Source organism: Nerophis ophidion, linkage group LG11, assembly GCF_033978795.1.
Source record: "Nerophis ophidion isolate RoL-2023_Sa linkage group LG11, RoL_Noph_v1.0, whole genome shotgun sequence".
NCBI classification, from domain to species: Eukaryota; Metazoa; Chordata; class Actinopteri; order Syngnathiformes; family Syngnathidae; genus Nerophis; species Nerophis ophidion.
In genome coordinates, this window is record NC_084621.1 from 39,264,478 (window position 1) to 39,287,517 (window position 23,040).

At 38.8% G+C, this 23,040-nt stretch overlaps 1 protein-coding gene across 3 annotated transcripts in view; it reads left to right on the forward strand.

The window, feature by feature from the left end:
• Positions 1-23,040, forward strand: part of col14a1a (collagen, type XIV, alpha 1a) — a 386,358-nt gene that overhangs the window by 197,297 nt on the left and 166,021 nt on the right. For all 3 annotated transcript variants that reach the window (XM_061915882.1, XM_061915884.1, XM_061915881.1), the window contains exons 18-20: positions 2,589-2,731; positions 17,562-17,694; positions 21,513-21,635. In XM_061915882.1, coding sequence (XP_061771866.1) covers positions 2,589-2,731; positions 17,562-17,694; positions 21,513-21,635 — 399 coding nt within the window. The remainder of the gene's footprint in view (positions 1-2,588; positions 2,732-17,561; positions 17,695-21,512; positions 21,636-23,040) is intronic.

Below are 23,040 nucleotides of genomic sequence, written 5' to 3' on the forward strand. Positions count from 1 at the left end.
TGGACACTGGAGGCCCCCCTGCTCAATTGTCAATAGGTGTCAAGATGAATGTGAATGGTTGTCTTTCTGTTTGTGTGCTGTGATTGTCTGGTGGGCAGCCAAAGTCAGCTGGGATAGTGTCCAGCTGACTTTGTATTCCTCCAGCCTTGGAGGTTCGATTTTCACCTACCCAGCCATTTGAGATCTCAATTCCCATTCACAAAAATAAAGTAAAACCGAATATGATTATTTAACCTAATGTTTCTACTAAACTGTATCCTATTTTGTATGCACACTGTATTTTTAACATGACTTGTAGAGTTACATTTATTTTACTGCTCTTTTATATTTGCTTTCTTCACTGTGTGTTTTAAGGAGACATACGATCTGATCAAAAAAATTGTCTATTGGCTAATTCTGGCACATTTGCAGCAACGTAATGTACCTGACAAATAACCTTGTAAATAAGATTGAACTCTAGAAAATAAAATAATTGCATCAGGAATACAAACTAAGCCAAACAAATCATGTGCTTACTCCCTGTGGTGACCACTAATGGAAGAAAATATTTTCTACTTAATGTCAATTTTGACTTAAAGTATACATTTTCCAAAGACATGCACCTGGGGATAGGTTGATTGGCAACACTAAATTGGCCCTAGTGTGTGAATGTGAGTGTGAATGTTGTCTGTCTATCTGTGTTGGCCCTGCGATCAGGCGGCGACTTGTCCAGGGTGTACACCGCCTTCCGCCCGATTGTAGCTGAGATAGGCGCCAGCGCCCCCCGTGACCCTGAAAGGGAATAAGCGGTAGAAAATGGATGGATGGATGGTATACATTTTTTTTAATTGTGAATGACTCAGGCATCTCTCAAAAGATAAGATTCTCAATGGGGGGACAAAATGTCAGCTTTTATTTACATTTGGACAAAAACTCTCGGTCAAAAGTCTGTGCCAGTGGTTTGATGTCAAGTTCTGGCAGTGTTGCTTGCAACATGACCCTGGGATGCAGAGACAGCAGGCGGTGTGCAAGTACAATGGAAAAAGAAACCTTGTGCAGCTTGGAAGCGCAAAGAAAACAAGCACTGTCGAGGTAGAAAAGCCACAAAACAAACATTTGACCAGGCCTATGCAGAGGAACAGGGCAGGCATAGGAAGCAACCTTATCGGCAACAAGGTACAAGTGTGTCCATGTTCCAATCAGGGACAGGTGAGGGAGGCAGCGCTCAGACTAGATGTGAGTTGGCAGGAAATGAAAGCACACAGGAAGTAGTAACAAAGAACGCTGAAACGGAAATAACACTAAGCACAGAAAAATATACATACAGTACATCCAAACTGTCATGGAGGATAATGACATATAAATCATTACAGGTGTGACTGTTTGTGGATATACAGTACACTGTGTCCAATACAGTTGTTACGATATTTGTCTTCAAATGTGGCTGCACATCAAGCTAAAAAGTCATAATTTACGGACAAGAAGAAAGGGGAAAGAAATATAAGTTTCACATCATTTGTAGACTTTATAAAATTTGTCTGGTTGGCGGTAAAATAATTTCATCATGTTGCAGTTATGCCAAACTAATTTTGTTGGAAAAAAAATTATATTCAAAAAACATTTTTGTGGGTCTTACTTTTATTGTAACAACTATGCCATTTCAAAACATTCAATTAAATGTGAACAAGTTTTGTCGTTTTGAAAAAGTAAGCAGCCAAATATAACTGGTAAGAAAAACAATAATCTACCAGAACCAAAACAAACTCATGTCCCTCTAAGTTTTGAGCCAAAGTCTTTGGTTATAGTTTACAAGGCGGAATTTATATGGAAAAAATGGTCATAAACTCACTAATAGTTATTGTTTTTTCAAGCAGCTCCACTTGCATTGAGTCAACTCTTGAGCAGTAGATCAAACTGTTCCTGCTTTTATTGACCCTTCATGCAGGGAGCCCTTCCAGGTTTTAAATATGGTTCAAGCCACACCCTTTTTTTACAGCATCTTAAACAATCGATTGTTTAAAGACTTGCTCGTTGCCTCATGTGCCTGCTCCTGGAAATACAATGTATAACACCGTAGAACCCCAGGTTGCCTGCTTTCATATGACAAATGCAAGTGTGTTTTGATAAATGACTTGACCATGCTGGGTCAAACTGCATTTTTCCAGGGCCGACCAGCGCCGGCCTGAATTGTCCATGTGCATGTGTTGGCATCCACTTTTGATTGAGTTAGTCAAGGCTCTAAAAATGTTTTAAAAAAACATTTTTTTGCACACATTTATAGCAAACATCTGCTTTTCTGTTTTAAGTTGTTTTTCCGTGTCATTAGCTTCTAAGAAGTCCAAATTTTAAGAAGTCCAACAGTAAAGTTTTATGTTCACGCAAATCTTGGTTTCAAGTTCCTATTAAGACCTAAAGGCGCAAACAAACAGGCTCTCTTTACAGCATTGTGTAAAACCCACATTATCACTTATTTATATGTTTTATTTACCATGATGGCATTTTAAATCTGTCCAGTCCACAGCTGATAGAAGGCACACTAAAAAAACGCTGGCTTTTTAAGGACTAAATCCGATCGTTAAGTATCTAAAGTGTGTGTTGTTGTTGCACAGCTCCCCGTCAAGCGATAAGAAACCTTCAGCTGAGCGAAGCGACAACCCAGAGCCTGGAGGCATCGTGGGAGCTGGATGACCCTCGTGTGGAGAGCTACAGGGTGTCCTATGACAGCCTCAGGGGTCATGACAAAGAGGAGATGGTGAGTTTATGCTGTGTGTGCTCTTGAAATATATAACATCTTCATACAATAGTTGATTTTTTATGATTGAAAGGTTTTTAAAGTGGAATAGCTATATGAAAAAAAACAAAAAAACTTACACATTACCTCTAACCAGGAATTGTGTTTGTGACCCCATTACTGTCTTTCATCTTATGTATTTATTATTACTATTAGACTCTCAGAGGGCCCCTCAATGCAGTGGACGCACTAAAATATGAATTATGGACTTAATTTGGTTGAAATTAAAGTATTTTTAAAATATGTGACAAAACTTAATATTTTTGCATGCAGCCTGCAGCTTGTAATGTCTCCAAGATTATATCAATACAGCTGACTCATATACAATGATCACGAGTGGATAATAATTACCATAATAATACATAATTATTATGAATATAGTTATTAGTGCATCTACTGGGGGTTAAGCCTTCACTTTGCGTGGCGCAGTTAGGAGAGTGGCCGTGCCAGCAACCTGAGAGTTCCTGGTTCAATCCCCACCTTCTACCAACCTCGTCACGCCTGTTGTGTCCTTGAGCAAGACACTTCACCCTTGCTCCTAATGGTTCGTGGTTAGGGCCTTGCATGGCAGCTCCCGCCATCAGTGTGTGAATGTTTGTGTGAATGGGTGGATGTGGAAATAGTGTCAAAGCGCTTTGAGTACCTTGAAGGTAGAAAAGCGCTATACAAGTATAACCCATTTACCATTTATAAAACCTAGTGATGCATCTGTTTTGAAATGTAATCACAGTTCCTTGAACGCACCACAGTTATGTGCCATGAGATGCAAAAGCGAAACTTAAACAGTGATGTCCCATTGCTTGGTTTGCCACGACCAGGAGGAATGAACCACTATGTCCAAGGGTTGTATTACACATTCCTAATTTCATTTAAACAACCTTATTATTGAACTTGGACAGGAAAAACATATTTTATCTGAACTTGAATGACATTGTATGGTATTTTATAGAGTTTACAGATTTAAATGGAATTTAAAAAAAACATGCTTACATCTTTAAAAAAGCCCAGGTCATGGTCATGTGACCCTACCTTAAACAACCTCTTAGATTGTTGATTGCATTAATGCCTCACCTGCCTATACCTCACCAGACATCATTGCTTAATTGAACATATAGCATAAATGTCACCCCCAAAGTTATACATAAAAAAAACAACCTACATCTATGATTTGTCGTTTTTATTAGATTGACTGTACTATTTCCTCTAGTTTCTTGTTGCCTTTTGGTTGTAATCCTCTGTGTAGGCAAACATCAAATCCTTTGTAATGTTTTGATGCAGGCTATGTTTGATTTTATCTCTCAAAAAGACACACTGCCGACTTTGAATGGCCCCCAGGCCGGACATTGAACACCACTGCCCTAATCTAATATTGCATTCATAAATGGATGCTTTTCTTTACAATCAAAAAGGCACACTCCCTTCGTCATCCATTTATCATTTTATTAGACTGCTGCATCTTGTGCAAGGTGACAAGGCTGCCTGGACTGAATATTCATCAATCACACATCTTTAAGTATCTTTCCAATGGATACATAAGTTGGATTTAAAGGCCTACTGAAACCCACTACTACCGACCACGCAGTCTGATAGTTTATATATCAATGATGAAATATTAACATTGCAACACATGCCAATACGGCCGGTTTAGTTTACTAAATTGCAATTTTAAATTTCCCGCGGAGTTTCCTGTTGAAAACGTCGCGGAATGATGACACGTGCGCGTGACGTCACGGACTGTCAGGAAATATTAGCGCAGCACTATTTGCGGCTAAAAGTCGTCTCTTTTCATCGCGCAATTAAACAGTATTTTGGACATTTGTGTTGCTGAATCTTTTGCAATTTGTTCAATTAATATAGGAGAAGTCAAAGTAGAAAGATGGAGTTGGGAAGCTTTAGCCTTTAGCCACACAAACACACGGTGATTCCTTGTTTAAAATTCCTGGAGGTGAAGCTTTACTATGGATCAGAGCGGTCAAGCGAACATGCTTCCCGACCACTTGTCAACTGGCAAGTTTCGGTGAGAAAATTGTGGTAAAAAGTCGACTCTTACCGGAGATCAGCTGAGCTTGCGCCGTCCATGCAGTCGACGTCGACTTCCCTCAGAGACTGGCCTCAAGACACCAGTGGACACACCCCTCCGACTATCAGGTACTATTTAATCTCACTAAAACACTAGCAACACAATAGAAAGATAAGGGATTTCCCAGAATCATCCTAGTAAATGTGTCTAAAAACATCTGAATCCGTCCCAATGCATTCGCCTTTTTTTAATTTTTTACTTTATTTATTTTTTTAAATTTTTTTCTAGTCCTTCGCTATCAATATCATCATCCACAAATCTTTCATCCTCGCTCAAATTAATGGGGAAATTGTCGTTTTCTCGGTCCGAATAGCTCTTGCTGCTGGAGGCTCACATTATAAACAATGTGAGGACGTGAGGAGCCCTCACTCTTGTGACGTCATCGTCTGCGACTTCTGGTAAAGGCAAGGCTTTTTTATCAGCACCAAAAGTTGCGAACTTTATCAGGGATGTTCTCTACTAAATCCTTTCAGCAAAAATATGGCAATATCGGGAAATGATCAAGTATGACACACAAAATGCACCTGCTATCCCCGTTTAAATAAGAAAATCTCATTTCAGTAGGCCTTTAAAAATAATAATTGAGACTGGAGCCTTAGCGCGCGTATCAGCTCTAAAGGTGTTTTGACATCACAATTTGTTGTAATCAAACTCCTCTTATTTTTATGGTAACTAAACTGCTTAAATTGTTCCAAATCAACAGTCTTCTAAGTAGTCTCGATGCGGTTCCGTTGTGATATGAAAGAAAATTCTAACACAATTTGCTCCAGCTGACAAATAAACCCGTAGCATAATACTGACATTGTAGCTTAAGTTTATTTCCAACATGCATACTGTTACAACATGATACATCACAATTTCCAGTTGTTCTTTTTAACATGTTCGAAAAGGAGTAGGAAGAAGCAGAGCTTATATAATCCTGACCCTATTTATTCACATCCTGTTTGTGCACAATTTACTCCATATATAATAATACTCCTAAAAATAAATAAATACATAGTAGTGTAAGTTGTATTTCACATTGTGATATGAATACGGTTATATCATTTTCAGTAAGTTCAAAATGTATATCATGATTCCTCTTCTTTGTAAACATTTTGAGTTGTTTTGTTCATGCACATGTGTTTAACTGGATCATATTAGTGCTTTGTTTGATATATTTACCTAATCCATTCCATACTGATATACTGAAGGTTTTAAGTGTTGTACATGCATACGATTGTTTAGAATTAAATTGTTCTCTGAGGTGATATTCCTCCTCTTTTGTTGAGAAGAATTGTTGTGCATTCTTGGGTAGCAGGTTATGGTTTTGTTTGTGCATAATTTTAGATGTTTGCAAACTACCTATATTGTTGAATTTTAGTATCTTTGATTCAATAAATAAAGGGTTTGCATGTTCTCTACGTTCAATTTTGTGTTATTCTTACAGACCTCTTTTGTAACACAGTTAGGGAATGAAGTGCACTTCTTTAGTTATTTCCCCATATTTCTACACAATAACTCAGATATGGTAACGCTAGCGAGCAGTAGATAATATGAAGTGATTTTTATGGTCCAGAACATGTTTTGCTTTATTCATTATTGATGTGTTTCTTGCTACTTTATGCTATATATTTATATATGAGATTTCCAGTTCATTGTATCATCTATTACTACACCCAAACATTGGATTTCATTAACGCTTTTAATGTCTACTCAGTCTGTTCAACTACAGCTATTAAACAAATTAAACTGATTACATACTTCAGTTTAGCATTTCAGTGATCATCCCATGAGGCGTTTTCATTTCTTTTTACATGACTAAGTATTTATTTTGTGTAAGCAACTCATTTATTCCTGAACCACTGCAAGTATTACTAAACCTTAAAGTTTGACACCATAAGTCAGATGGATTTAAAATTTCTCATTGCTCAAATCACCCAATAAAACTTTAGGACATTCATATTAAGATGTGGTACTTGCCTTTTGGGAACTTACGAGCACGTGTGTGTCAAATCTGAGCAGAGATTTAGCCACCATTAAACAAAATGTATTTGCAGGGGCACAGGCAGGACTTAGCAAATAATTGGTCATCATTTATTGACCATTTGTCTTATTCCAAAACAATTTTACATTGTGAAATCCAATATCTTCATCTTTAAGCCACATTCATACCAGTGGGGGTGGTACTGGGAGCAGGTGGGTAAAGTGTCTTTCCCAAGGACACAAATGCATTGACGAGAATGGTAGAAGCGAGCATAGAACCTGGAATCCTCAAGTTGTTGGCAGTGCTGCTCTACCATGCAAGCCGCGTCCACCACAAATGTAATTTAGAGTTATGTAAAATGTCACATGACTATACAGTTGGTGTAAAAGTATGTTGTTAGCTTTTTGTGCAAGGTCTTACAGAAGTCCCATGAGAACAGTTTGGGCAATTACATCGATTTTTACACAACAGACAACAAAGATGCGTTTTCACAGACTCTGCTGAAGTGAACATCTACCTCAATCTGAAAAACGATTATACGCTTAGTTCCGCTCCACTTGGCTTGCCCAATCCCACCCATTGCTGACACACATCCTTTCTTGCATTTCCTTTACCTCCATCTCACATCCTCACCTCCCTGCCTATGTTCTTCTCATCACCTTTCTTTTACTTTCATGTCTGAGACTTTTTTCTTTAATTTCCTGCTGTGACCACAGAGATGGAGAAGACGGAGAGGCCTCGCCAAGCCAGAGAACATTCCATTGTCTTTTCAGCAGCCATTTACCTCACCGGCTACAGAGAAGTATTAGTATGGGAAAAGCTTAGGAAACAAGAAGGAGAGTAGAAGTCAAGAGCTTAAGCTTGCCCACCAGCGGACATGTAGCACTTTACATTTGTAGTTTTCCTCTGGCTATGTTTTGTGCTGACATTCAGATGCTGCTCTGTGCAGTGGACTGTGACTCACTTCTTCGTTCGCTTGTTCCATGCACAGGGTTGGGAAAACAGTGCGTACTTTTGGTTAGACACACGGGAATGTCAGAAGAGGCAATACAGTGGTTAGACGAAGAATAGAATCATTGACGTGTGGAGAGGTTTATAGCTGGTGAGGCACTGACGTAATCAGAATCAGATTTACAAATATACAGTATGCGCGCTGCGCAGATTATTTGCCATTTGATTGGCAGCAGTTTATGGGTTATGTTTATTTCTGCATTCTTTACACATACAAACTGTACATTTCATTAAAAAGGAATAACAAATAATGTTGTCGTCGTCTTACCTTATAAAAGAAGACCATGCGCCGGTCCTTTTGGATAAATATATCCGTCACTTTCTGGTAAAAGTCTTCTTTCACTTCCATCAGTTTTAAAAGTCTTTTAAGAGTTCAACATAGTTGCCGTGATTAGCAGAGCTCCTATTCTCATCATTTACACGAAATGCTAGCTGCCGTTTGGCGAGGAAACAGGTCGCATTGATGACATCTTTTAAAATCTCTCGGTTCTCTTTTACCTTAGCATTGCTGACACTGATGTTGAGTCGCCACTGTTCATCCAAAGCCAAGTCTATCCTTGTCATCCCAAACGTTTTTAGCGCAATCTAGCTTTGAATATGAGCGGCCGACCGCTCATGTTTGGTGAGGCTTCTTTGCAAATTCTTTAGGTCACAAAATCCCATATGAGTCCACACAGTTCCACAGGTTGAAAAAAGAAGGCAAAGAAAGCAGAAAAGGCAGTTTCTTGCAGAACATCCACAAAGCCAGTCTTTTCACGTACACCACTCTGTCTGGAAAGAGCGAGTAACTTTCCGTCCTGCTGATTGAAACAAACCATCCAGCTCCGGCATTGGTCTTCCTTTAGTAATTATCTCCTGCTTCGCTTGAAAGTCCACTTTAGAAAACTGTTTATGAAACAAACCATCCAGCTCCGGCGTTGGTCTTCCTTTAGTAATTATCTCCTGCTTCGCTTGAAAGTCCACTTTAGAAAACTGTTTAAGTGCGGAAATGTAGTCATCCATGTTGAAAGTCGGGGTGCACGAGACGTAAAAAATAAGTCGCTGCGGCACTAACCCGCTAAGGCCACCGTATGTCTGGGATCATGAGCGCCCCGCCCCTATCGTGAGGCACGAGAATTGTTTGCCTAACATCAGACTTTTTTCTCTGCCGTTTTGATGGCTCACCATGACACAAAACATGTTGCTTGCTGCGGCACTTGACTCGCTTACGCCACAGTATGTCTCTGATTATGAGCGCCCCTATCGTGAGACACGAGAACTGTTTGCCTCACCTCAGACTTTTTTCTCTGCCGTTTTGAACGCTCAGCAACACACCAGACAGGAACGCGCTCCGGCCGCAAGGCAGACAGAGAACTTCTAGAGGGATTGCGAGAATTCAGCGATTTTGAAGAAAAAATTATCCAAATTGGTGAAGCTAAATTAAATGAAAAACTAACAATTACAATTATTTTATCATTGTATATTTAATTTCTTTGCATGGTCACAGGTGAGGCACTGCCTCCCCTGACTCCCCTGACCGCGCGTCACTGAATAGAATAGAATATACTTTATTGTCATTATATCAGCATATAACGAGATTAAAGACTCCACCTTAAGGTGCGGTAGTCGGAACAAATATGGGGTGAAAATGTATAACACAAAAGGTAATAAAGGGAAAAATAAAAATTCAAATAAACAGACTACTATCCGATAAAAATAATAAGCAATCCTGTACAATATACAGAACACTATAGAAATACAAAATACTGTACAATATACAGAACAAGACAAGAGTACCGGAGTAATAAATAACAATCGGTGTCGGACGTGTTGAACTCGAAGGGTAGTATTGCACAGTAGGGTATTAGGGTAGGATATTGTATAGGGGTGAATTATTATTATTATAGTTAGAGTTCAACATGGTGACAGCTGTGGGAAAGAAGCTGTCTCTGAGCCTGTTTGTTCTGGCTCTGATGCACCTGTAGACCCTGTTCGATGGTAGAAAGTCGAACAGGTGGAAACCAGGGTGTGTGCTGTCTTTGGTGATGCGTTTTGCTTTGTTGAGGCAACGGGAGTTGTGTAAACCCTTTAGGGAGGGCAGGGGGAAGCCGATGATTTTTTTGTGCAGACATGTTTAAGCTCGAATGTACGTTTTGGTGGTTTCACTACCTTTTTTTCCTTGGAAACTCTAATTGGCCATTGGTGTGAAGGTGAGTGTGAATAATTGTGTTTGTCCAAATATGCCCTGCAAATGAGAAATATTTTGGCAGCTAGTCCAGGTTGTACCTTGCCTCTCGCCACAAAAGTCAGCTGGGAGAAGCTCCAGCTCACCCGTGACTCTATGAGGACAAGTGGTAAAAAAAATGGATGGATCGAGTATTACAACACTCACTTGAGTTTGCTCTAGAACCAAACCAAACATGATGTGTGACCCCAACCTTAGGGACTATTACTTAGTGGCTCTTTAAATCAATCAATAACACTTTTTTATATGACATTTTCATACACAGAAAAGTGGAAACACAAAGTGCTTTACACCAAAAAATTCAAAATTAAGAGAAGGAAACACTCGTACTCACACACAGCACTACCTCCTCTCCAGGGCCCAGGCTAAGACCGATTTTTATTTTTATTTTGTTTTAATCTTCTATTTTTTTTTTTATTTAATGGCAGCAACACATTACAAAGAAGTTGGCAAAAAGGCCATTTTTACTACTGTGTTACATGGCCTTTCCTTTTAACAACACTCAGTAAACGTTCGAGAACTGAGGAGACAAATTTTTGAAGCTTTTCAGGTGGAATTGCTTTCCATTCTTAATTGATGTACAGCTTAAGTTGTTCAACAGTCTGGGATCTCCGTTGCCGTGTTTTACGTTTCAAAATGCGCCAAACATTTTCAATAGGAGACAGGTCTGGACTACAGGCAGGCCAGTCTAGTACCTGCACTCTTTTACTACAAAGCCACGCTGTTGTAACACGTGCAGAATGTGGCTTGGCATTGTCTTGGTGAAATAAGCAGGGACGTCCATGAAAAAGGCGTTGGTTGGATGGCAACATATGTTGCTCCAAAACTTGTATGTACCTTTCAGCATTAATGGTGCCTTCACAAATGTGTAAGTTCCCCATGCACTAATACACCCCCATACCATCACAGATGCTGGCTTTTGAACTTTGCGTCGATAACAGTCTGGATGGTTCGCTTCCTCTTTGGTCCGGATGACACAATGTCGAATATTTCCAAAAACTATTTGAAATGTGGACTCGTGAGACCACAGAATGCGTTTCCACTTTGCATCAGTCCATCTTAGATAAGCTTGTGCCAAGCGAATCCGGCGACGTTTCTGGGTGTTGTTGATAAATGGCTTTCGCTTTGCACAGTAGAGCTTTAACTTGCACTTACAGATGTAGCGACGAACTGTAGTTACTGACATTGGTTTTTTTAAGTTTTCCTGAGCCCATGTGGCGATATCCTTTACACACTGATGTCACTTTTTGATGCAGTACCGCATGAGGGACCGATGGTCACGGGCATTCAATGTTGGTTTTCAGCCTTGCCGCTTACGTCTAGGGATTTCACCAGATTCTCTTAATCTTTTGATTATATTACAGACCGTAGATGGTGAAATCCCTAAATTCCTTGCAATAGCTTATTGAGAAATGTTGCTCTTAAACTGTTGGAAAATTTGCTCACGCATTTGTTCAGAAAGTGTTAAGTGTCGCCCCATCCTTGTTTCATGGAAGCTGCTTTTATACCCAGTCATGGCCAGAGGTGGGTAGAGTAGCCAGAAATTGTACTCAAGTAAGAGTACTGTTACTTTAGAGATTTATTACTCAAGTAAAAGTAAGGAGTAGTCATCCAAATATTTACTTGAGTAAAAGTAAAAAGTATGTTGTGAAAAAACTACTCAAGTACTGAGTAACTGATGAGTAACCTGATTACGGCAACAAATAAAGCACGAAAACATAAAAATAGCAATGAGCAAATTCATAGCCAGGAATATATCTTAAGCAACTAAAACAATAATATATATTAAATAGTAATACATTAAAATAAAAAAAATAAGGCAAATTGAGCCACAATAACTTAACAGCACCATACGCTCAGTAGGCGTTTATTGATTGATTGATTAAAACTTGTATGATCTACCTCATATATATATATATATATATATATATATATATATATATATATATATATATATATATATATATATATATATATATATATACAGTATATAATTTATAGTTTTTTATTTTGCCGTTATTGTTGAAATGTTAAAGGTGTTTTAATGAATATACATGCATGTTTAACATATAGATTCCTATCTTTCATGAAGACAAGAATATAAGTTGGTGTATTACCTGATTCTGATGACTTGCATTGATTGGAATCAGACAGTAGTGCTGATAATGTCCACATTTTCCAATGGTGGAGAAAAAAAGTTCCTCTTTTCTGTCTAATACCACATGAAAGTCGTTGGTTTTTGGCATCTTATTTGTCCAGTTTCCATATTCGTTTTGATACACTTTACAAGAAATACATTGGAGGCAAACTCCGTAGCTTGCTCGCTTGATTGCGCTGGCTTTCGGGGACTCTTATTTTGTTAGCGCAGGCGCGATGGAGCGGCGCTTTTATTGTGAAGACAGGAACTGTGCGATCAGTCTTTAGGCTTTTGACGGGAAGTACGGTTGAAATAAAGTGTCTTTTTTCCTTTACACTTTTGATTGATTGATTGAAACTTTTATTGGTAGATTGCACAGTACAGTACATATTCTGCACAATTGACCACTAAGTGGTAACACCCCAATAAGTTTTTCAACTTTTTTAGGTCGGATTTGACGTGTGACGGTCACGTGACTGCCTGGTTTTGTTTGATTGGTCCAACGTCACCAGTGACTGCATGTGATTGGTGAAAGGCAGGCATGCGTCGTTCCTACTTTGAATGCGTGTCTGACAAAATCAAAACAAACAAAACGTGCATTAACAGATCGATAAAAAAAAAAGTAGCGAGTAACGAGCTGATTGTAGATAAATGGAGCGGAGTAAAAGTAGCGTTTCTTCTCTATAAATATACTCAAGTAAAAGTAAAAGTATGTTGCATAAAAACTACTCTTAGAAGTACAATTTAATCCCAAAAGTTACTCAAGTAGATGTAACAGAGTAAATGTAGCGCGTTACTACCCACCTCTGGTCATGGCACCCACCTGTTCCCAATTAGCCTGTTCACCTGTGGGATGTTCCAAATAAGTGTTTGATGAGCATTCCTCAACTTTCTCAGTCTTTTTTGAAACATGTATATCATTTTTGCAAAAAATAACAAAGTTTACCAGTTCAAACGTTAAGTATCTTGTTTTTGCAGTCCGTTCAATTGAATACAAGCTGATAAGGATTTTCAAATCATTGTACTCTGTTTTTATTTACGATTTACACAATGTGCCAACTTCCCTGGTTCTTGGTTTTGTGTATTATAAATGCCAACAGCGGAAGATAATTGCCCCACAACAAGACGGATCTCATTGACTATGGCGCGGACTACAATTTTCAGGATTTATGCAGATCTGAAATACACAACACTAGGTACCAATAAATAAGAACATTTGGTTTTGAAAAAAATATTTCAAAACAAAATGCCAGAGAAGGTCTCCAAATTGGTGCCATTTTGGGGTCCTTATTCAAAAACCATAATAATACCCGTATATTGAAGCACAGTACGTCGGACTACAATAGCCGTAATTGTGGTGCAGCTTCGTAGCTCACCAAAGTCACAATAAAACATTTTGACAGATTTTTGAGCGCCATGTGTAATGTTCTATATTCTCAATAAAACACTACAATTTTGGTGTTGCTTGCTTACCGGTACTTGCAAGCGTTATTTACTGAATAGGCGTCAGTCAACCTGCCGTCCAGAACACATCTCTTATGTGTGACTGCCATCTACTGGCCACACTTATTACACCATGTACTAAATAAAATTGCTTTGAAGACGGTAAGCAAAACCAGAATTAATAAATACATTAGGGGCACTGTAGATTTTCGAGAAAATGAAAGGATATTAAGTGTGCCTTATAGACTTAGACTTAGACAAACTTTAATGATCCACAAGGGGAAATTGTTCCACACAGTAGCTCAGTTACAAATGATGGAAAATATGGAAAGGACAATGCAGGTATAACATAAACTAAAAGCAATATAAAATACAACATATATACAGTACGTAATATTTACATAATATATGTTTAGTATAGGATATATACTAATATATTATGTGTTTATATCATGTATAGAATATATAACAATTACTATGTTACAGTATATGTAACAGCTGCAACATAAAATATAGAGTTAATCCATCAGAAAATAGACCTTATAAACAAAGAGAAGTAGCAAACATGCAAGGTGTCAGGTAATAGATATCATCTATTGCTGTATGGCGAATGATTATACAGCTGGATGGAGTGCGGAATGAAGGAGTTCTTGAATCGAACACTCTGGGAACGAAGCTGAAGGAGCCTGTTCAGTATGAACTCGCTGTTCCTCAATTGTCTGGTGGAGTGGGTGGGCAGGATTGTCCATGATGGCCAGCAGTTTGTCCAGTGTCCTCTTGTCCCTCACTCAATGTTGTTTTTGAAAACCATCTTACATTTAGTCTTAGTCTTTTGGACTAAAATGCTTATTAGTTTTAGTCACATTTTAGTCACTTTTATATGTGATAGTTTTAGTCCAGTTTTAGTCGACGAAAACTCAAAAGGGTTTTAGTCTGGTTTTAGTCGATGAAAAGTCAAAAAGGTTTCAGTCCAAAAAAAAGAATAAAAAGTATAATATAAGTATATAAGTATAGTCTTTTAACAAACTAATTTAGGTCAGTAAGTATTGGAGATTGCTGTTGGGCAGTGTCACACAGCAGATCTATAAGTTCAACCCATTGTAAGCTTGCAGATCTGCTATTTTCACAAATAATAACAATAAAGGAATGGTTTTAGACATATAAAGGTTCCACCCAACAGAAAATTTCTGATCCAATGATTGTGTATTACACACAGATAAAGTGGTAACAGGGGAATCAAAGTTCATTACTCCAAAAAATCCAAAAAACAAGAACATTCTACTTCAGCAATTGTGGCTTTATTTCTCAGAATTTGTTCAAGTACAATGAACATAAACATGCCCAAAATATGAGTGATGGATGAGGAACGCATGCTCAACTTGGCCCTGTCTGCCAGTGCAATTACAACAGATATCATACAACCCCACTCTATCTTTAATTTGTGCAAAACATGTAACACAAATAATCAATTAATTCCTGAGTTACACTGAGGTAGGCTGTAAGTTATACCAGAGAGTTATACTGTCCATACTTGAAAGTATGAAACAAACATGTTCTTAAGTTTTTGGAACAAAATAGACCACCTTGTAAATACTGTAAACACTAGTAAATTCAATAAATAAAAACAAGAACAACAGTGTTTAATATGAATTAGAGGAATGCCTGTCTCATAACAAGAACAAATTTAATATCACAATCACAAATCTGTATCTGTACTAATAAAGCCAGCAGACTCTACGTATAACAGTAACTCGACCTGTTTAACATATCAAGTAACATGCTGACAGAACGTACTCACAAAGAGATAACCACACCGTCACTGAATGTAAACGTGGCTAAACATGCTGCTAAAGTAACCCACTCATAATGAATTGACGTTAGCGTAACAAAAGCTAACTTTAGCCTGAAGTTAGCAGCCCATTTGCGCCAGGAGTATGTGGAAAACGTACTAATGTATTAGCTTACTATGACATTTATCGATTATGTTAACAGCATTTGTAACTTATCTTCGAAAAAAATATCCTTTTGGCGAGCCTTAAGGTCCCGCTTAAAGTTGGTCGTATTTTTTCCGCATATTGTGTGGCCACATTTGTCACCGTCTTCCTTCACAATACACTCTGTTTTATTATCTGCTGGGTTATATTCAAAATACACCCATATGTCGTCTCTACGTCTGCAACCACCGAGCCCCTGTGTTGAAATTGCCGCCGCTATCACGGCCCATTGCCTGATGAACAACAATAGTGTGACGTGTTGAGCACGTTGTGCGCTGCACGCCAGTTGCTGGGCGTGACCAAACAAGGATAGAATGCAGCAGCAGATACTTTTTAGGTTTTAATTGACACACACAATAAACAGAAATGTCATGCATTTTAAACGTTTGACAGATTACCCACTAACATTTTCGTCCGTTCTTGTCTCGTCAACGAAAACTCACACACGTCTCGTCATGTTTTCGTCATCAGAGAGACATGTTTATCTCGTCATCGTCTCGTTATCGTCATGAAAAAAAGTGGCGTCAACAAAATTATTTCGTCATCGTCATCGTCATCGTTGACGAAAACAACACTGCCCTCACTGAGACAAACGCCTCCAACTGCGTGCCAATAGTTTGGCCGGCTTTCCGGATCAGTTTGTCAATCCGGTGTAACTCCCTTTTGCTGGTGCTGCTGCCCCAACAAACCACTGCAAAGTACAGGGCACTGGCCACAACAGACTTTTAAAATATCTCCAACAGCTTGCTGCACACATTAAAGGGCCCAAGCTTCCTCAGGAAAAAGAGTCTGCTCATTCCCCTTCTTGTATACAGCTTTGTAGTTGTCCTTCCAGTCCAGTCTGCTGTTCAGGTAGACTCTCAGGTGCTTGTACTGCCCCACTTCTTTAACCTCCCGGCGCTGGATCTTGATGATCTCCACCGGGGTCATTCTCTTCGTGAAGTCGATGACCAGCTCCTTGGTCTAGTCTGCAAAATACAAAAATACATTAATAAATTAATAAAAATATAACTATTAGAAAATAATAAAAGTACTGTTAGCAATAAATACAATGTAAGATAACAGAATATAAATACAAATAAAAAAACTTAAGAATGATTGAACATGATCAGTAAAAAAACATATTTCCAAGTGTCCTGCTTTTGACTGCTGAAATGTTTAGTTGTAGTAGGCCCAGCCTTTGAACAGGGTACTTAAGCTGTACAAACGATGGATGGATGGACGGTGGGCTGGTCCTACCTAAAAAGTCTTCATTTCAAAATGTATTAGCTGAGCAAGATAACAAAGTGAGAATTTCTCTTCTGCCGTAACTGTCCTACTTTGTAAAAGGGACAGATGCTTATTTAAAGTACTTCAGAAGCTCCGACTTCATTTGCATTGCAGATGAAAGACATTTACATTTGATGTGCAGGACACGGTTCTTTAAAAATGACTGAGCATAATTGACCTGTAGCTCCATGACATGGCTGATCAAATTTCTTGTGCTGATGCAGACCATGTAAAATGATTAAAATCAGTAGAGCAAGCACCCTTAAAGTCAACCTTGAGAGGACATTTTTATATTAGGAGTTGTTTGTATCCTGCTATTATAAAAAATAACCATTTGTTTTCACGCCCATTCAAATGTCCGGACAGAGCAAACTTCAACAGCAATTATTGAGAACTTGACTTTTAATAGCTCTGCCTCCCTCTTGGCCCCATCTGACTTTATTGACTGAGCTGAAGTGAGCAGAATTGCTGAGTAGTTGTATTTCAAATCCTTTAAGTTACACACAGCGTTCTGCAGGCTGTCACCAAACTAAGCCTGCTCTTTTCTTTTATTATTTGATGCATCTCCCTTCTCTTTGGTTGAGTATAACTCTTTTAACTGCACACCTGTCTAAAAGTTAGAGTTTGAAATTAATCTTGACAACTGCTCTGCCGTCTGTGCGTTTAGGTGCTGGTTCCTGGTGGTCAGAAAAGATTGTTGCTGGAATCTTTGCTTCCTGACACTCAGTACAAAGTCAACGTCACGCCAATGTACACTAATGGAGAAAATGGCATCAGCGTGTCAACACAGGGGACCACATGTAAGCCTTCTCCCCACCGCCTTCTCCACACACGCACACACACACACACACACACACACACACACACACACACACACACACACACACACACACACAATTACAGACCAACTGTCAGTTTTTTTATTTCCCAAGAAGTCTCCAGTGAAGGATAACAAATCCGCCAAGAGACAAAAGCATTGAATGAATTGGACAATTAATTTTGCATTCAGTGACAATAGTGGCAATGCAAATATCTGATGCCTCCCGAAAAGAGGCTCTTCATAATTACTGCAGTTCCTTTCATTAAGGCGGCCGAGCTGCTTCTTGATTCTCCCATGAGAACTATGATTGCCTCCTCTTCAAACATGGAATAGGAATGTCGGGAAAATATGTTGTCTTCTGAAATGAGGGGCGCCATTAAAAGCCTTATTGCAAATAAAAAGCTGCAAGCAGCGTAGTCATGAATCAGACCTTAGACACGTGTGCATGTACGACACAGCCAGATATATTTTGTGCAGCGATTAAATTGTCTTCTCACATAAATTATTCGGAAAGAAAAACTTTTCACCAATCCTAGTATCTCATAAAAAATATGACTTTTTCAAAATAAATAAGGAGATAAATAAAGATATACATTTCCACAAATACAAAACAACTAAGCCTTCTTTTTATAGTGCAGTCTCAAAATGAAAAAAATAAATTATTAATTATGGTAAGCCTGTGTTGTGAACTTTGTTGCCTTTTAAACATTGAAAATACAACAGAATGCATGTGTTGTGATCCGATGGTCATATATATATATATATATATATATATATATATATATATATATATATATATATATATATATATATATATATATATATATATATATACACTTATGGCCAGCACAGTGGGACAGGGGTTTGTGCGTCTGCCTCACAATACAAAGGTCCTTAGTAGTCCTGGGTTCAATCCCGGGCTTGGGATCTTTCTGTATGGAGTTTGCATGTTCTCTCCGTGACTGCGTGGGTTCCTTCCGGGTACTCTGGCTTCCTCCCACCGCCAAAGACATGCACCTGGGGATAGGTTGATTGGAAACTCTAAATGGTCCCAAGTGTGTGAATGTGAGTGTGAATGTTGTCTATCTGTGTTGACCCTGTGATGAGGTGGCGACTTGTCCAGGGTGTACTCCGCCTTCCGCCCGATTGTAGTTGAGATAGGCACCAGCGCCCCCCGCAACCCTAAAGGGAATAAGCGGTAGAAAATGGATGGATGGATTATGGTAAGCCTGCGTTGTGAACTTTGTTGCCTTTTAAACATTGAAAATACAACAGAATGCATGTGTTGTGATCCGATGGTCATATATATATATATATACATATATATATATACACACACATATGGCCAGCACGGTGGACAGGGGTTTGTGCGTCTGCCTCACAATACAAAGGTCCTTAGTAGTCCTGGGTTCAATCCCGGGCTTGGGATCTTTCTGTGTGGAGTTTGCATGTTCTCTCCGTGACTGCGTGGGATCCCTCCGGGTACTCCGGCTTCCTCCCACCGCCAAAGACATGCACCTGGGGATAGGGTGATTGGAAACACTAAATGGTCCCAAGTGTGTGAATGTGAGTGTGAATATTGTCTGTCTATCTGTGTTGGCCCTGTGATGAGGCGGCGACTTGTCCAGGGTGTACTCCGCCTTCCGCCCGATTGTAGTTGAGATAGGCACCAGCACCCCCCGCAACCCTAAAGGGAATAAGCGGTAGAAATGGATGGATGGATGGATGGATGCATATATATATATGTATATATATATATATATATATATATATATATATATATATATATATATATATATATATATATATATATATATATATATATATATATATATATATATATATATATATATATATAGACGGTGTGGCGCAGTGGGAGAGTGGCCGTGCGCAACCCGAAGGTCCCTGGTTCAATTCCCACCTAGTACCAACCTCGTCACGGCCGATGTGTCCTGAGCAAGACACTTCACCCTTGCTCCTGATAGGTGCTGGTTGGTGCCTTGCATGGCAGCTCCCTCCATCAGTGTGTGAACGGGTAAATGTGGAAGTAGTGTCAAAGCACTTTGAGTACCTTCAAGTTAGAAAACGCTATACAAGTACAACCCATTTATTTATATATATATATATATATATATATATATATATATATATATATATTAGGGGTGTAACGGTATGTGTATTTGTATTGAACTGTTTCGGTACGGGGGTTTTGGTTCGGTACGAGGGTGTATCGAACGAGTTTGTAACCTAAAGTCTTAACAAGCTGCTCTGCTTTCTGCCTCTGTCTGAGCAGTGAGCACCCAGCATTGTCCCGCCCACACAACCATCTGATTGGTTACATACAAAGCCAATCAGCAGTGTGTATTCAGAGCAATGTAACAACCAATCAGTAGTGCGTATTCAGAAAGCATGGAGTTAGTGCTCCGGCGTCGAGATGAGCAGATATGTGTCTAGCAGGTGAGCAGCTGACATCGTACACATTATAAACGCAGCATAATAATTACCCACAATGCCATCCATCCATGACTCTTAGCTATATTATACACACGCCCCCAACCCCGCCCATTTAAACCGACGCACAGAGAGGGGTGGGGGGGAGGTTGGGGGGTTGGTGCTAGCGGGGTCTATAATATAGCCAATAATCATGGATGCATGGCATTGTGGGTAATTCTTATGTTGCGTTTATAATGTGTTACAGAGCCAATGTTCTCCCGAAATGTGTTTGGTGTGGGTTCACAGAGTGTGGCACATATTAGTAAGAGTGTTAAAGTTGTTTTATATTACAACCATCGGTGTGATCTGTATGGCTGTCGAACAAGAACCCTGGTTTACACATACTAAAAGCAAAAAAAACCTCCTCCACCAGTTTGAAAATGACGACAGGGGAAGCGTCACTCGTGACGCCACGAATTTGATCCGGCGGTAAAAGTAAGCATGCGCTAATAAATTTGGGAAGCGAGTTTGACTCGGCAGTAATTCAACGCAGGCGCATATTACATGCCTGGTGGCTATTCAAGAAAATACGGTATGTTCAAATCTAAAAAACCTAAGCACATTCCTTTGTTACGTCACAAGCTACTTTAAATCAGCCGCAGACGTGTGTGAGTTCTGCTGGTTCCAAACTTCTTCCATTTACAGATGATGGAGGCCACTGCGCATGTTGGAACCTTCAAGACAGCATATATTTTTCCGTACCCTTGCCCAGATGTGTGCCTTGAGACAATCCTGTCTAAGAGGTCTACAGACAATTACTCCGACTTCATTCTTGGTATTTTTTCTCTGTCGTGCACTGTGAAGTGTTGGACTTTACATATATATAGACAGGTGTGTGGCTTTCCAAATCATGTACGACCAACTGAATTACCACAGGTGGACTCCATTTTATGCTGTGGGAACTTCTCAAGGATGATCCGTTGAAACAGGATGCACTTGATCTCATGTTGGAGCTTCATGGCAAAGGCTGTGAATACTTATGTACATGTGGTTTCTTAGTTTTTTATATTCAATAAATTTGCCAAAAATTCTAAAACAAACTTTTTCAAATTTTCAATATGGGGTATTGTGTGTGGAATGTGGAGGACAACAATAAAAGTATTCCATTTTGGAATAAGGGTGTAACATAACGTGAAAAAACGGAACTCCTGTTAATACTATGCACTGCCTAAAAAACAAATGGCCCTTTATTTTGTTCCTGTTGACATCACTAGTGTTACTACTTTTATTAAAAGTGATATTGCATTTTGAGAATTTTTTTCTTGCTTGTTTTATTTATTTATTTTTTTCTTCTTTTTTGTCCAGTGCCTTTCTTGTCTCCTGAAAACCTCCATGCATCTGAGGAGTGGTACAACCGCTTAAGGGTCACCTGGGATCCACCACTAGCTCCTGCCGTGGGTTACAAGATCCTCTACCAGCCAGTCTATGGTAGGAACACACACACACACACACACACAGGGAGAAATTGTATGTGTGCAAGTGTATGTCATACAACATACGTGCACACTGCACATACATGCTGTAACTAAGGAATATAAAGTGTGTTTTATTCTGTTCCTCCTGAAAATGAGTCTAAAAATAAACTTATTGCAGTGAAGTTTTTTTCAAAAGCTGAATTTACTGCAAACTAAATTCACTCTTGTCTGTTTAGTTTCAATGTCCACTTGCTGTCATTTTAACACAATTACAGTGTTTGTGGGGACAACAGTCCACACTAATTTCAATTCTGGACCTAAGGGGAACACAAGTAACTTTCCTTCGGCTCAAGATTTAAAAACTGTGTGCGTTATCACACTGTGAATTGCTAGCTGTCTGTAAAGGTATCACGTACATTCATTTTTTATTGTTAGGTCAATGCTCTTGTCCTTTTTCATAGATCATTTGAAGAGTTTTGGAAGTGTTTGCCTTTGCCTCTGTGTCATTACCTGATGCTGGATGTCATTAGAATTATTCCAGTCATTTATTTTCTGCCATTTTCAAAGGACACAGTGTACCAAACATTTAATGGCCCCATCTTTGGGTCAATCTAGAGCGAAAATGTCTTGTAGGTAAGGATGTCTAGAAATCTTAAAGCGGGGGAACTTCTTTTATCATTTTGGGGCTTTAAAAACACGACTTGACTTATAAGACTACTTTCTACATTGGAGCCATACCTTTTCCCCAAAAATTTAATTTTCTAAAGAACATTAGTTTTTTTCTTAGTTTTTGGCCTTATATTACAGGATTTTTGTCGCCCTAAAAAAGATTTGCTGTGTGTCCCCATTTTGGTCTTTAGTATTAATCGTAAAACATGCAATAGAGGCTATGGCAGACTGCAGCCTAGTAAATATTGTAATAACAATCACGCTTCAAATTTTTCGTCTTGTAAAGGACGTCTATGTGGATGGTATTGCATGTCTCGAGGGCTTTCTTAATGCTAAAAACAAATCTAGAAAGTTGTAAACATTTTTGTTATACTCTAATCCAGTGGTTCTAAACCTTTTTTTAGTGATGTACCCCCTGTGAACATTTTTTTAGTTCAAGTACCCCCAAATCAGAGCAAAGCGTTTTTGGTTGAAAAAAAGAGATACAAAAGTAAAATACAGCACTATGTCATTTGTAGTGGTCTTTCTTGAACTATTTGGGGGAAAAAAAGGAATAAAAATAACTAAAAACTTGTTGAAAAATAAACAAGTGATTCAATTATAAATAAAGATTTCTACACATAGAAGTAATCATCAATTTAAAGTGCCCTCTTTGGGGATTGTATTAGAGATCCATCTGGATTCATGAACTTAATTCTTAACATTTCTTCACAAAAAATAATTCTTTAACATCAGTATTTATGGAACAT